Here is a 17,237-nt window from a genome sequence, read left to right as displayed (position 1 = left end):
AGAAACTCATTCACTGAAAGAGAACTCCCTTGCAACCCAAGGGGACTGGACCAGGATTCACATTGAATCCGGACCAGTATAAAAATTCTGGTGTCTTTAATTCCTGCATTTAATTTCTGCATCTTAAATTTTGTCCTTACTGTTATCAAGTTATTACATCTAGTCGACTAATTGAAAAACTAGTCAATTGGTAGCAATTAAGTTTAAAAATAAACAATTCACCCTCCCCCCTCTTGTACTTTCAATTGGTATCAGAGCAAGGCTCTCATTTTTCTTTGCTTAACAGCTTGTGAGAAAAGATCATGGTAAATCAAACCCCCGTAGGAGCACTTTTCCAAAAAGGAACTTCACAAGTAATTCCACCATACTTCAATGAACAACATTTCTCCCACTAGAAAGTGCGTATGGAAAAATATGCAAAGGCCTATGATGTTAAAGTGTGGAGAGTTATCAAAAAGGGGAACTATCCTCTGCTGGCTGCCGCTCAACCACTTGTTGATCCTGAAGATATAGACTCATATACCGATGAGCAAATAGTGGTTGTGCAAGTCAAGAATAAGGCAAAAAATTTGCGCTATAATGCTATAAGTGGTGAAGAGTATGAGAAAATATCCAGTTGTGATACATCCAAAGAGATGTGGGATAAGCTTGAAGTTACATACGAAGGAACTAGCAAAGTAAAAGAAACACATATCAACATGTTGGTTCATGATTATGAACTCTTTCAGATGAAAGAAGGAGAATCTATTGAAGAGATGTTTGCCAGATTCAGTAAAATCACCAGCGATCTAAAAGCTTTCGGCAAACCATATTCAAGTGGTGATCAAGTTAGAAAGATTCTTAGAAGCCTACCAACTACTTGGCAGACTAAAGTAGTCACACTTGAATCACAGGATCTGAATAAGTTATCTTATGATGAACTTCGAGGAGAACTCATAGCCTTCGAAAAGGCACAACTTAATAAAATAAACCAAGAAGAAAAGAAGAAAACAATTATATTCAAGTCCACAACTGAAATAGCTGAAAATGATCTCGATGATGACCCTGAAGCTCTCCAAGAAGAAATTGCTATGATGTCAAGAAACATGGATGGTTTAATGAGAAGATTCAGGAATACGAGAAGAGGAAGGATTCCACCTAGGCGATCCAGGCAATATAACGAACACGATAAGAATTATGGAAAATGCTATGAGTGTGGAAGATTTGGACACATTCAAGCTGAGTGTCCAGATCTAAAAACAAAAATCTCCAGAGGTTTCAACAAGAACAAGCCATTTGGAAGCTAGAGTGATGAAAACAGTTCAGAACACGAATAAATAGCAAATCTTTGCTTCATGACAATTGTGAAAAACGATATGAATGAAACTTTTAGGATGCTAGACAGATGAAGATACTTCAGACGACGAATGCAAAGATAACAATGAAAACTATTTCATGGCACGAGGTAAAACAAGCGAGGTAAGGTCTTATAAATGTGAAAGATTTAATAAATTGCAGGATATTCTTGATTTCACTTTGAAAAAGTTTCAAAAAATGATAAATGAACTAAAGAGACTCAACAAAGAAGTAAAAGACTGGAAGCTCAAACATGAAGTTTGTGAAATCGGAAAAGAAGTACTTCAAGAAGAGTATTGCAAATGCAACTCAATGGCATGCGCAAATCCACCAACCATAGTTCTATCAGGTCAAAACTGGTGACTTACAAGTCAACTGGAAAAGGACCAGCCAGAACAGAGTCCACTAGTACTAACACTAATGAAAGACCCAAAAATGGGCCAGGAATTATGTGTCACTACTGTAATAAAAGAAGACATAAATATTCTTTTTGTCGATTATTTTAGGATGGATTTGGAAACCCAAAAATAATTTTGAACCTAGTAGCACTAACCAACTAGGACCCAAGCAAGCTTGGGTACCTAAAAGAAAGTAATCACTATGATTTGCAGGAACACCACAAGAGAAGTCGCAAAGGAAAATAGTACTTAGACAGTGCGTGTTCCAGTCACATGAGAGGTGATAAAAACCTGTTCAAGGAAATTACAAAAATAGATGGAGGAAGCTTTAAGTTTGGTGATGACTCAAACGGAAAAATAATCAGTACCAGAACAATTCCCTTCAGCAACAACTACTATATCACTGAGGTTTATCTAGTTGATGGACTTAACTACAATCTTCTGAGTATAAGTCAACTATGCGACTCAGGGTATAAGGTAAAGTTTAAGAATACAGAAAGTGCTATTGAATATGAGACACGTAAAATAATCCTCTCAGGTAAAAGATATGGAAATATTTATATTCTTAATGGTGTTAAAAATATAAATAGTCATATCTGTTTAACATCCATATCTGATGATCCCTAGTTATGGCATAGGAAACTTGGTCATGCAAGCATGCATTTGATAGAAAAACTTTCCAAGCATGAGTTAGTTATTGGTTTACCCAAACTGAATTTCTCCAGAAATCATATATGTGACGCTTGTCAAATTGGAAAACAAACTAGAAACTCTTTCAAAAATAAGGATATTGTATTTACTTCTAAGCCTTTGCAACTGCTTCATATGGATTTATTTGGGCCTACTAGAACTGCTAGCATAGGAGGAGAACGATATGCTTTTGTTATTGTTGATGATTACTCACATTGTACTTGGGTGATTTTATTATCTCATAAAGATGAAGCGTTGAATAATTTTGAGATTTTCTGTAAGAAGGTTGAAAGAGAAAGGGGCATCTGATTAAAACAATCCAAAGTGATCATGGAGGAGAATTTGAAAGTAGAGCATTTGAAGACTTCTGTAATGATCAAGGATATACTCATCTTCACCAAGATCACCCCAACAGAATGGAGTTGTGGAAAGAAAAAATAGAACACTACAAGATATGGCAAGAACTATATTTCTAGATCATTCACTACCAAACCATTTCTGGACAGAAGGAGTAAGTACAACTTGTCACATTCTCAACAGATGTCTTATAAGGCCTATTATGAAGAAAACTCCTTATGAACTGTGGAAAGGTAAAAGTCCTAATATTAGTTACTTTCATACCTTTGGAAGTAAGTGTTTCATTCACAATAATTGTAAGGGCAATCTTGGAAAATTCGATCCAAGAAGTGATGAATGTATTTTTCTGGGTTATTCAATAAATAGTAGATCATTTAGAGTACTCTGTGTGGAAGAATCTGTGCATGTTATATTTGATGAAAATAACTCCTGATCGAGAAATGAATTATTGTATGCGATGAAGATCAAATTCAAAAAAGTCAGGAGACAAGCAAATCGCAAAGGTCGACTAACGAATCTGATATTGTGATAGAGTCAACAAGTGAAACCAACAACAATCCACCAGAACCTCCGAATGGGTCAACTACTCATGTAGTTCGACCAAATGAATGGAGAAGTGAACCTAAATATCCTCAAAAATTCATCATAGGAGACCCAAGTGAAGGAATGAAAATCGGTAGAGCTCTCAAGAAGAAAGCAAACATAGCACTAATCTCTCAGATTGAGCCAAAAAAAATAGAGGAAGCTCTTAAAGACTCAAGCTGGATGCAAGCGATGCAGGAAGAGCTAGATCAATTCGACAAAAATCAAGTATGGAAATTGATACCCAAACCTGAAAATGTTCCTATAATTGGACCAAAATGGGTCTTCAAAAATTAATGAGGATGGAAAAGTTGTAATAAACAAAGCCAAATTAGTTGCTCAAGGATATTCGCAATAAGAAGGAGTCGACTATGACGAAACCTTTGCCCTAGTAGCTCGACTGGAATCTATATGAATTTTTTTGGCATATGCATCATTTAAAGGATTCAGGCTATTTCAAATGGATGTTAAAAGTACCTTTTTGAATGGTTTCATTGAAGAGGAAGTATATGTGAAGCAACCCCCTGGGTTTGTAGACTCAAAGTTTCACTATCATGTGTATAAGCTAACTAAAGCGTTGTATGGACTTAAGCAAGCTCCACGAGCATGGTACGAAAGATTAAGTTCATTTCTTATTGATCATGGATTTACAAGAGGTAAGTAGACACTATTCTATTTATTAAAAAATCATCAGAAGGTAATCTCATTATTCAAATTTATGTTGATGATATTATATTTGGTAGTGCTAACCCTCTTATGTGCAAGGAATTTTCAAATCTTATGCAAAGTGAGTTCGAAATGAGCATGATGGGAGAACTAACGTTCTTCCATGGACTCCAAATCCAACAATCTGAAGAAGGAACGTTCATATACCAGACTAAATATACAAAGGAGTTGATCCAAAAATTCGGCATGAGCGATGCTAAAGCTATTGACACACCAATGAGTCCCTCAACAAGTCTCGACAAAGACGAACAAGGAAATCCTATTGATGAAACTAAGTATCGTGGAGTGATTGGTTATCTTCTTTATCTAACTGCTAATCGACCAGATATTATGTTTAGTGTATGTAAATGTGCCAGGTTTCAGTCAGCTCCTAAGTAATCTCACCCGACTGCAGTAAAAAGAATTATTCGATATCTCATTGGAACTGTCTCTCATGGATTATGGCATCCTCATTCTAAAATGTTTAAATTAGAAGGTTTTTCAGATGCTGATCTTGCAGGTGATAAGGAAGACAAAAAAAGCTCAAGTGGAACATGTCAATTACTTGTCAAAGCATTGATATCTTGGAACAGTAAAAAATAAGGATCAGTTGCATTATCCACGACTGAAGCTGAATATATTGCTATTGGACAATGTTGTGCACAATTATTATGGATCTCATCAACTTGGTGACTATGAATTATTTTTCAAGCCTATTCAAATTTTTTGTGATAATTCTAATGCTATATGTCTTTCAAAAAATCTTGTGCATCATTCTAGCACAAAGCATATAGACATCAAGCATCATTTTATTATATATCATGTTCTTAAAGGAAATATAGAAATATCTTTTGTTGGAACAACTAATCAATTAGCAGATATTTTTACTAAGTCTCTATTAGAAGAAAGGTTTTGTGCTTTAAGAGAATTACTTGGCATCATTTGCATTAATAGTTAATTTTAGGACCTATCTGCCATTATTTTGGTTTGTATGCCTAATGTTTTATTTCTTGTTTTATCACTAATTGCGCCTCCATTTTCCCTCTCTTTTCCTTTCTTTTCACATCAGTTGCGAAGTTCAAAGAAGGAAATCCAATCATCGCATCTGCACAACTGACACTTTTTCCTTTTCTATACTCAACCGTCAGAATCCCTCTTTATAATGCTGAATTTTCTTTTCAATCTCCATCGTCTCTATCGCCTAGAAAACCCTTCTCAGAAGCTTTGCCGAAATAGAACCCTTAAATGGTAAAAAAAAACCCAAAAATCCCTCTACCTCCACTAGAAAAGTACTCGCTCCAAAGAAAAACCCCCTTCTATGCCCCTAGAACAGTAGACCAATGGTCCGATTATTCTGAAGGTTTTGCTTCTTTGCAGGCGATTTTTCTGACCATTCTCGTACCCTAGGAGAAAAAGCTTTAAGAAAATGACCTATGGAAGACCCCCCCCCCCCAATTTCCTCCATTCCAAAGAAATCCAAGATAGATCTTTCTAGTTCCCTAGAATCAGACCTAAATTTCTGGGATTCTCAAATAGGGATGTTTTCATCGCCCTGAAAGACAAGCCCATTGCTCATGGAAGGGTAGTCGATTTTGACGATATGGAAACCCTAAACTATAAGGTTAAAGATCTTTTCATTTATCAAGGGTGGTCAAAGTTCTTTCCTATTCCTCCACCTAAATTCTATGAACCCCTAGTTAAAATGTTTTACGCAAATCTTCCCTCTAGTAAGTCTGATAAGTTGGAGTCTTTAGTGTTAGAAAAGCGTATTGTTCTTGATTATGCCATGTTTGATTCAATCTTTCAGTGTAAATGTTCTATTTTCTCCATGCTTTTCAAATATACCTGGCCAGATGATTTTGAAATTTCTTTTGATCAAGCTAAAAGCTGTATTGCTGAGTGTTCCTCTGAATCCCTCCTAAACCAGTTAGGCCCTAGTGATGTTAGTTTCGAAACTCGAGTCCTGGCCCATATTGTAGCTACTACTCTACTTCATCGCACTGGTTCTTTCTCCACCTTCTCCCAAAGAGACACCTTTCTGGTTTATTGTCTTGTGACCAAACTCAAAATCAAGTTATCCTCTTGAGTCATCAATTTTATGATTGAAAGTGCAGAGGATCCTACTAGTCTACCCTATGGTATGGTCATCACTCACATCTTGGAAGCTCACAATATTTCTATATTTGCATGCCCCTTTACCTCTCTTTTGAAATATTACAACCTCATAGCTTTTGCAAGTATGGTGTATATGTGTGTGAAAGGCTCATGGGTTAAGAAACAAGAACGAAAAGTCAATCATGCTCCAATAGATTCCAAACCCAAACCTTCTACTTCCCATCCTAGCCTCAGTGATCCTGACCTTGCTGAAAAGCTTCGTGCCATTGACAATCAGCTCTCTGCAATCAAGATCTTCTCACTGCCACTCAGTCTACTGTTGGTGACATTCATGCCATCTCCAAAGAAACAGGGTCTAACGTCTCCAAGATAAGAGTGACAGTTCTCAGAGTAAGGGAAAACGCTGTCAAGGCATTCAAGGAGGTTCATGATAGGCTTGATGGAATGAGTGTTTCAGCCAATGCTAGCTTTGATCGATTGAAGGAGGCAGTCTGCAACACTCTCACCTACTTTCTGCGTCGTTAATGTGGATGTTTAAGACAATTTTTTTTGCTGTGTTGTTTTTGGACTGTAGAATCAGTTGGTGGATAATTTTTTTTTGTTTATTGTTTTTGCTATAACTTTGCTGCATATCATGCTATAAATCCTGGTTTTGTACCTAGTTTGCTTCTTCTATTCCCTCTTTGTTGATGTCAAAAAGGGGGAAAATGATATATGTATCTATTTGTACATGTACACAAAGTTGAGTCCACTGAAGGGTAAGTGCAAGTTAGCTGCTAGGCACCTTTTGAGGGGGAGTCATAGATCCTGTGCAACAGAAGTCGACTACAAGAGCATCATCAAGTATAACCATGGACAAGTCAACTGCTCTCATTGAGAGGGAGTAAAATACAGGGAAGTCAACTGTTGTTTATACATATATATTATTTTGTCATCATCAAAAAGGGAAAGATTGTTAGATCTGATTTTAATGATGAAAATAATATATCTGCTCTATGTATAGGAACTCATGGATAGTATTCAAGATTGAAGGAATCAATCAGGGAAGATCAGGGAACTCATGGATAGCGTACGAGATTGAAGGAATTGATCAGAGAAAATCAAGGAAAGCATCCAAGATTAGAGAAATCAACGACACTGACGGAATCAATCAAAGCCTAGAATGAAGGAATCAAATCAATCAAGAATAATGAAAAAAATCAATCAAGCATACCAAATCTGGAAGGAGCAAGATTTAAGGAAGCATATAAGGGAAATAATTCAAGTCTCTCGTCAAGCAAAGCCATTGCTGTATAACCTTATTCTTGAAAAGAATCAATTTCTTTCCAAGGATCAAATCTCTTGGGTTGGAAAATCTCTCCAGAAATCAAGCCTCTCTCAAAGTATTTAAACTTGTATATGTACCCTAGAGCAACTTACTTTGATCGAACCAAATACCCTCTCTTTGTTCTACTGCAAACAAATATTGTAGCTCTACTAGACCTATTATGTAACAAGTTAGAGAAGAAATAGAGGACAACACTGGTGAAGCATCGTATCAAAAGAAACGAGTGATATAGGAAGTGAGCCATCAGTATAAATCACACCATTCTCTGTGTACTTGAAGAAACACATTCACTAAAAGAGAACTCCCTTGCAACCCAAGGGGACTGGACTAGGATTCACATTGAATCCGAACCAGTATAAAACTTCTTGTATCTTTAATTTCTGCATCTTAAATTCGGTCCTTACTGTTATCAAGTTATTACATCTAGTCGACTAATTAGAAAACTAGTCAACTGGTAGCAATTAAGTTTAAAAATAAACAATTCACCCCTTCAGCCGCGACGTTAAATCAAGAGTTTGTTGGGAGGCAACCCAATTTTTGTATTTTTCTTTATTTTGTGTTTTATTTTGAATTATAGATGTATTGACATGTTTATGAATGTTGCAGGAATGAAATTGTGCGAATTGGAATGATTCGGGGTGAAGAAATCATGACAAAAGATCAAAAGTGGCTAAAACTGAAAAGTTGAAAAATGGCCAGACTAGGCTCGTCTGAATTCGCGCCTCGCATGAAGGCAGACGTGGCCCAGGCCAACCAAAAAAGCAAAAAACAGTAAAGTAGGGGCATGGCACTCTCCACTTTGTGAATTTTTTTTATTTTTCTTAATTTTTTTCTTTTCTTTTTTGCTTCTTCTTCAAGGCTAATGTTTGTTCCCAGGTATAATATTTCCACCACCCTAACCCATGTTCCATCTCTCTCACGTAATAGACCCCGTCAAATCCATCGTCCCCTCTAGTCTAAAACCTCACTCCTGTTTCTTCATTTCCCTCTCGCACCAACCCCCCCCCCCAATCCCTCATACAACCTGGTCAGACCTCCCTTTTGCTCGTTCCTATCCCCTCCCATTTCCCTTAGGTTTATTTCTTGTTTTTCAACTTCTTTCTTGCTATGGTTTATTTTGCTAGAATAATTGAATTTTGAATTTTGGAGCATAATTTGCTCAAGATTTTGTTGGTTGTTGTGCATGGTAAGGTGGAAAACTATAATTCCCACCACCTCACTCAAATTGGGAGGGCAAAACACATGTTACTTGTATTGAAATATGATGGTAAATATTATGCATATAAGGTGTTCGAAAAATTACCCAAATGAAAATTTTGATAGGTTTTGCGAAGTCTGAGTAGCAAGACTAATTATTTTGGTAATGTGAGTATCTATTGAGTGTGGGGTAGCCGTTTTGGGGGTCTTTGCACTTAAATTGCATTCATTTTAGAACGAATGTCAACCCGCGGCCAACTTAGGCATGACTCATGCACGACGTGTGTGTCGTCCTACCCACTTGATTTTCAACGATGCTAAGTAACCTTATATCAATGTAATTAAGTTTTAGTAGGCACCTGTACCCTGGTTGCACACTTATGCTCTCGGGCTAACTGTGGGGTGCAATGTATACCGCCATGACTCAATGTTACACATTATACTAATATGTGTTTGGTATCTTTTGCAGGTGATATGGCCATCTCGAAAACACCAACTAGAAGCCATAGAGCTGGTGGTAGTGGTTAGCCACCTCCAAACAAACCACCAACTGACAATAATGTAGCGGAGAGGAGTGCTACATAGGCACGAACAAAGGCTAGGCATGCAAAGGAAAGGACTGAAACTTCTAAGGTGGACACTAAGCCCACCAATCTGAGCACTGAGCTGCCTGAGATATGATGAGGGAGTCTCTTACACCCACTCTACTATTGATTATTTTTTGTATGCTTCTATGATACTGTACAACTGGAGACTATGCACTCTCTTAAGTATGGGGTGGGAGTGTCAGAATTTGATTTTTGTGGCATGTGTTTAATTGCTTGTGATACATTTTGTTATGATCACACTCAAGGCCATTGTAATTGTATAATTATAGTTAGCTTTTTATTGGCATAATTCCGGATTTTTTTAAACCACGGTTCTTTTCCGAGGATGCCACTTTTTTGAACCGGGTAGTCTTAGGTAGTTTTTCTTTCTCAAACTTTGTAAAAGAATTTGTAGACTTTGTCCGACGATGGATTGCTTGGACAATTTTCTTGAGGGTTTAAAGTCTAAAAAAAAGACAAAAAGATTTTTTTTCCTTTGTTTGTTTTGAACTGATATAGGAATGGGAAGAGATTGAGCATTGTGCTTCATGATATATTTTATATCGGGTCTTAGACCTGGAGCATTTGTGCTTAATACTTTCTCTCAATTCTTGTGAATATGTGCCTTGAGAATATATGTGATTTTACTCTGACTTTTGGGCCTATCTTTTGAATCTTGTTATGTACTTCCTATATGGTTTAGTTTTATGATGACTGTGCTTAGCTACTTTAACTTGAGAGCCGGGTCTAAGCCGTCTTAAGTATGCCATGTGCATTATACGAGGTGTGAAGTTTGAGTTGCACTCTGTGCCATCCCGAGATAGTATAGAACTTGCCCCGTGTGTGAGTCAAAACAAAATGATTAAGTATGGTTAGAATAGGAGATGATATAGGCATTTCTTTGATTTATCAGTGAGCCACTTTTATCCACCAATGCTAATATTATCCATAGTCAACCATTTTGTGCTTGTAGACCTTTTCCTTGGCACCCACATTACAAGCTAAATTCCTCTTGTTCTTAATCAAATATTGTTCACCTTTTACCTCCGAAAACACTTAAGTCACTATAAGAGTAAAGAGAGATACCGGGTAACATTTGAGTAGTACCATAGGAAGGCCGAGAAGGAGCGTTGTGTTTAAATGAATTACTATCTAGAAATGCCAAAAAATTAAGGGGAGTGTAAAAAAAGAGAGAGAAAAAATAGATTTTGAAGTACACCTCCCCAGGAATTGATCTGGGCTAGTAAGCATCGATGTGACGATATGCTTAAAAAAGAAGGGCCTAATTGTGTATTGGTTCGTGGCATGACATTGACTTGGTCATGATGAGAAGGCGCTTGAAAGTGAAATGTAGTGTACTAAAGTGCTTAGGAGGGATAATAACTATTTTTTCCAAATATATCCTACTCATCCCTTAGCCTGCATTACAACCTATGAAGTCCTACTTGATCCGAATCTATGCGAACTTAAATTAGTCAAGTCTAACACTACGGCAAGCCTATGCTACAAATTTGGGTGGCATATGAGTTATTTTTGCGAGAGTGAGTGAATTCTTTCGATTGGAGAGTCCTTAAAATATACTTAAACTTATTTTTGAGTGTGTGGACTACTTTCTCTCTTTGGTTTGTTGGTGAGGGCACGTGATTTACAAAAGATTGGTAAAAGCCTTGGTTTTTGAGTTGGCCCAAGAAGCGAGTCTTAGTTTGGGATGTATTGAAGTCAACTTTTTAGGCTAGGGTGTTAGAGAGAGTCACACCATTATTTTAATTAGTCTTGGCATGACGTAAAGCTTGAGGAAAAGTACGAATAGTGCTTATGCTAGGTTCTAAGCGTTGGTATAAACCATTGTCATTGGTGTGAGACTTGAGTAGGTTTGGAAATTTGTTTCTTGCCTATATGCTTAATCTATTCTCTCGGGGACGAGCAAAAGTCTAAGTGTAGGGTGGGGATAAATGACCAAAAGTGCATGATTTTAAGTGTATTTTCATCTCATTTGTCGTGTGAGTTGCGGGAGATTACATGATATTTGAAGTGAATTATACTCATTATGTATTTCTTATTTGTAGGAGTGAGCTTGAATGATAATGGAGCAAAAGATATCAAATTATTACAAAAAAAGAGAAAAATGGAAGGATTGGGAGCTCGTCTATTCTCGTGCGTGGCACGAAAACGGATACGAAAAAGGAGAAAAGTGAAGGCACAAAATAGCTAATTAAAGCAAAGGCACGGATCGCTTCGCAAAATGGAAGAATTTTAAAAACTGAATCCGCGTCCATGGGCACGCAACGCGCGAAGGCAGACACGGATTCCAGTTTCTCCCAACCGAAGTTGGATTGGAAAATTCCTCCCTTTAGCAACCCTAAGTGATATAAATATATCAAAGAATGACTATTTAAGGGTGCCACAACATCTTTGAAGGAAGAACAAGCAAGGAGCAAGACGGAAGATTCAGAAACGAGTTTTTATCTTTCTTCTTCCCTTCTTCTATTATTGGTGATGAATTCTTATATTGTAGTTGTGAAAACAATTATGAGTAGCTAAACTCTTTATTGTAGGGTTTGATGGAATCTCTTGGAGGATGAATTTTTGTTGCGTTTAATATAAGTTTTCCATTGGATTTTCTCTACTTGTTCAACTACATGATTATTGTGGTTGATTGAAGGGCCCTCAATTGACTATGTCTATTTAGTATGTATTACTTGGAAAAATGTACATATTTAGGTAGTTGTTGAACAAAATCACTTCTAACATATATGAGGGATCAATACATAGGGTTTAAAGATGTGATTAGGAATAACGAAACCTTGGTGCGATCTTAGCGAGCAATAAACTAGTGCCAGCTAGCGTAGTTCAGAAGAATGCGTCTAGTAAATTGTTGTATTTGCTCGGAAGCGACACCTAAAGCGCTCATGATCGGTAGAGAGTATCTAAGCGAATTTATATGAGACGTAGCAGGGAGGATTCCGATAAGAGGGTAAATCGTAAAACTATATCTTTCCAATCTTGTTTACAACATTTGCTTTGTTAGTAATAAAATTACAGCTTTTTAATTACCTTGTTTTTTGTTAGTAAACAATCAACTCATTATTCAATATTTCTGAAAGTTGATTACTTGAATTCTTGCGAAACTAGCAATTGTCATTAGTAGGTTAATTTCCTGTGGGATTCGACTCCGGACATGTAAATCGGATTATATTTGCAATAATCGCTTAGTCTTTTTTATAAGGTATAATTGGGCGTGATCACCTAGCTAGCATAAATAATTGATTTTCTTATTAAAAAAACCAACTATTACTAGAGGCTCAGCCAAAGGCAGTGAATGCATTCATGATACTCGCAATTGAGTCAAAGGCGGACTAGAATGTTGAAAGTGAGTTCAATTGAGTCAATTAGGTTTCAACATATAGACCACAGGTATATAAGTGAAACCCCCTAAAAAATAGAACAAATATCAATTTTTGAACTCATAGTTTAGAAAAACTCAGAATTTTAAACTTAATTAGTTTAAAATGGAATCTATTTATTGTGCATATCTTCTGTACCAGTAGTGTTAGTGGTAGTCTGGTGTTCTATTATTTAAGATTTTTATTACCATATGTTGTCAATTCGCTTTGTTTTCTTATTATCTTGTATTGTCAATGTTTATGCTATTGTTTTTTTATATTTTTTCTTAAGCCAAGAGTCTATTAGAAACAGATTCTATCTTTAAGATAAATAAGATATGCATACATACTATCTTTTCTAAACGTCCCTTGTAAAATTATACTGAATTTGTTATTATTATTATATTTCTTGTGCATGTCCTACACAAACAATTGATAGGGACATAGGGTTATGAGGTTTATTGGGCATTTGCATGTTATTTCTGTCAAAAAGGCCCCAAATCTGAACCACAGACATGACATGCATATGGGAGGGCGGGAGACACCAATCAACTGCTAATACAAGCCAAACAAATCCTGCGCTCTTGCTTTGAACATCGTGCCTCTCTTCAGAATTTCATTAGGAAAAAACTCATACACAAAAAAATACCCAAGAATTTCCATGTCTACCAAACCGTTAAATCACTCTAGATTTTTTTTTTAACATTGATAGTGTAACAGAATTTTTATAATATCAGATGAATTAAAAAATAATTACAAATACTCCCTTCGTTCCAATTTATGTGAACATGTTTGACTGGGTACGGAGTTTAAGAAAAAATAAAGACTTTTGAAATATGTGGTCCTAAACAAGTCAAAAAGGGGCTCATAGTATTTGTGTGATTATAAAAGTTTCTCATTAAGGGTAGAATTGTAAGTTTAAACTAAATGGTTTCCAAATTTAGAAAAGATCATTCTTTTTGAAACGGATCAAAAAAGAAATAGATTCACATAAACTGAAACGGAGGGAGTAATTATTTACAACAAGTTGGATTTAATAACATGGAAAATGAAAAAAAGTAATCCTTGACGACATGCTAAAATATATTTATATTATTAAAAAGGCTCGTTGTCAGCCTGTAGAAGTTAAACTCGAAAAAATTCTCTCTGATGACCAAAAGGGCAGCCCGATGCACGAAACACCGGCGTTGATGCAGGATTTGGGGAAGGACCATACCCAAAGCAGGGGCAGAGCTACCACTTTAGTTACATGTTCGAATGAATCCAATAACTTTTGTTTAGACCCTATATTTGCATAAGAAAATTCATTAAGTATGTATAAATATTCAATTGCGAACCTAGTGACAAAAATAAATTATGGGTTCAGAGACATTCAGAACCCATAAACTTCAAATTCCCGCTCTCTAACTCAAAGGGGTCGGATGTGATGTAGGTAGCCTAATCTGATACAAGCATTAATGACTAATTTCTTGGCTCGAACCCATAATTTATAAGTCACACGAAAATAAGTTTACCGTTGCTCCACGGTCTTCTCTCTCCAATGACCGAGCCATGCAATCAGCCAAGTAACTCCAAAAAAAAAAAAAAAAAAAATAATTGGAAAACAAATTTAACGTTGGCAGACAATTTATGTACACATAAAACAGATAAATACTGTAAATCATACTATCACTATCATTTCCTCATAACATAGAGTGAGAGAGTGTATTAGTTCTGTTGCTATTCCTAGCTAGTCAATAAACGTAACAAGTGAGACCTTGACATATGCTTTTGCAATATATGCATGCATGAATAACTAGGGCATGTACAACTTGTTTCCACATTTGCACCTCCAAGCTTCTGGGTAGTACTCCGTAGTCACCGGAGTCCCTGGCGGCACCGCCACGTGGATCGGCCGGCATGGCGTGCATCTGCCGCATTTTGACATGCACCGCGGCGGCGATGACCCGAGTCCGCCTAAAATCCTCCTTGTAGTACTTCCCGTGTTTAATTTCTGCCTCAATAAACATCAAGGTATTGTTCACATAAATAAAAAATAAAAAGAGAGATAATTTCCAACATGATAGAAAGAATCTTCACATTTGGGCATCAAATATTATTACAATTCAATTTATGCAAATGGTGGTTTAGTTATTAGTTTTTGAATTTCAAATATTTAAAATACTAGTGAAATATAAAATTGATTTTTTACGAGTATTTCAAGTAAAGAATTGCTTCGGTCATGAATTTTCAACTTTCACAATTTTTTTCTAGGTGAAGTTCATATACAAACACGATAACTCTATTTTTTTTCTTTAGTATTTTTAGGTGATCAGTAACTCAAAATGTCACTAGTTAACCTATGGCCTCGGGCTAAGAGTTCACGAGTATATATATATATATATATATATATATGTGTAAATATATATTGTATATTTATTAGTTTAATATAAATATTATATATAAACAAAGTTATCCGATATAGATGATAATGAAGCAGAAGGGGAGCCTTGAAACAATAATAAAATTGTCTATGTGTGACCTATAAGTCACGAGATCGAATCATAGAAGTCGTCATTAACATTTATATTAATGATAGACTGTCTACGTCACACCCTGTAAAATACGACCCGACGTAAATACAAAATACTTTATACACGAAACTACTGCCGTATTAAACAATTACGAAGAAAGATAGGAACATGGTTCCGTTGAATGCGCCGGTTGAAGTTTTGAAGACAAGAAGACCGATTAAGATGAGGACAAATTAAGACTGTGTCTTTCATCTAGATGTTAGCGTGCACGCCTTGACTTTTCCTATTGTTGGATGGACTTGATCATTGGAAAAAGCAAGGGGAAAATTTCTGAGTTATAATTTTTTAAGTAATTAGAAAATTTAACTTTTTGGGAACCATGTTATTTATAATAATGATAACATTTCAAAAAGTCTAAAATGATTTAAAGAATGGACAGATAATGATAAAAGTAAAATATGAAAAAAATTATCTTTATCTTAATTTGCTAAATTAGACAAGTAAAAATTAAAATTTATATATTTTATATAATAGACAAGTAAAGTAAAATATATATTTGAGATAGATAATACTAAGTGCCCGTTTGGACATAAAATTTGATGGAAGACTTTTCTAAAAAAAAATTACTTTTTTCAAAATTAACGTTTGTTCATAAAATTTCTAATTTTCACTTGAAGATGCATTTGAAAATTTTCGAAAATTTGAAACACTATAAAAAGTTATTTTTCAAAATTTTCACTAAAATTACTCACAAAACTTCAAAAACAACCCAAACTAAAATTTATGTCCAAACACAACTCTAAATTTCAAATACAAAGAGCCCATTTGGCCACGATTTTTTTTTTTACTTTTTCTCAAAATATGAAAATAAGTGTCTGGCCATAAAATTTTCAACTTTCACTTGAAGAAAAACTTTGGAATTTTTTGAAAATTTATTAAACTCCAAAAAGTTGTTTTTCAAAATTTTTATTCAGATCACTCACAAATATTTAAAAACAACTCAAAATTATATTTATGTCCAAATACAACTTTAATTTTCTAATACCATTTTCACTTGAAAAAAAATTAACTTTTTTCAGAATTTTACAATTCTTATGTCCAAACGCCCACTAAGATATTCCCGATTAGGTAACCAAACCTAAATAGATTATTGTTTATGCTAAATGGGTACACATAATTGTCTGTAGTAAAATGTGAATTATTAGGATAAATAACTTGATAGTACTAATTAACGCACTAAAATCTCTATATATACAACAATTACTACTATTATCATTTTTACATTTTTAACGGGTGCATGAACACTAAAAAGACTAAAGCGGCTTCAAATACATAATAAACCTAAAGTAAATATACTAACATAAATAAAAGAAATTGCAATTAAATTTGTGTATATAACTAAAATTCTACTCTGACCATAGTTAGGAAATTAAATATAGTCAGTTAAGAACAGACCTGAAAGGAAAAATCAGCTTTAGCAGCGAACGCAAAATTGATTTCTGCAAAGATGAAAATGAAAAGAGCATGAAGTCAAAAAAGAAAATTTACACTTAGCCATAACTAATTAATGTTTAACATCTATAAACATTAAAAATATAAAATAAAAAATTATAAACTATCATGCCATCTTAATAATAATCAAAGATAACTACTAATAAATCAATAAAATTAGCAACCCGACAAAATAAAGCAAGTAACATCACACAACATGTTAAATTGCATTGTTAGCACTAATAACAATAATGCAGCATTAATAACAAAAATATCTTAATGTCAATATAACGTGGACAAAGATCACTTTTAACCGGCGATCAAAATTATTTATATACGGTTATAGCAAAAGTATATAAAATTTATATAATTTTTTATATTATATATATATATATATATATATATATATTTTAAAAATAGCTAATAATTTAAGAGCAGTTATACAACGTCATTTTTCTATAAAACTTCGCTCGAGAATAGTTAAGAAACTGAAAGAAAGTTACACTTATCATATAAAGATACTTAAATTCTATATTATTTATTACTCCTCTTACTTT

General features: G+C 34.9%; 1 protein-coding gene across 1 annotated transcript; it reads left to right on the top strand.

Annotated features, from left to right (window-relative positions):
- Positions 1–404: 404 nt before the first annotated feature.
- LOC138886231 (uncharacterized) lies at positions 405–1,286 on the top strand. Its single transcript, XM_070167287.1, has one exon. The coding sequence runs from the start codon at positions 405–407 to the stop codon at positions 1,284–1,286; it is 882 nt and encodes a 293-aa protein (XP_070023388.1).
- The last annotated feature ends 15,951 nt before the right edge of the window (positions 1,287–17,237 follow it).

Source organism: Nicotiana sylvestris, chromosome 2 (genome assembly GCF_000393655.2).
Source record: "Nicotiana sylvestris chromosome 2, ASM39365v2, whole genome shotgun sequence".
Lineage (NCBI taxonomy): Eukaryota > Viridiplantae > Streptophyta > Magnoliopsida > Solanales > Solanaceae > Nicotiana > Nicotiana sylvestris.
This window is presented reverse-complemented; position numbering and strand designations above follow the sequence as displayed.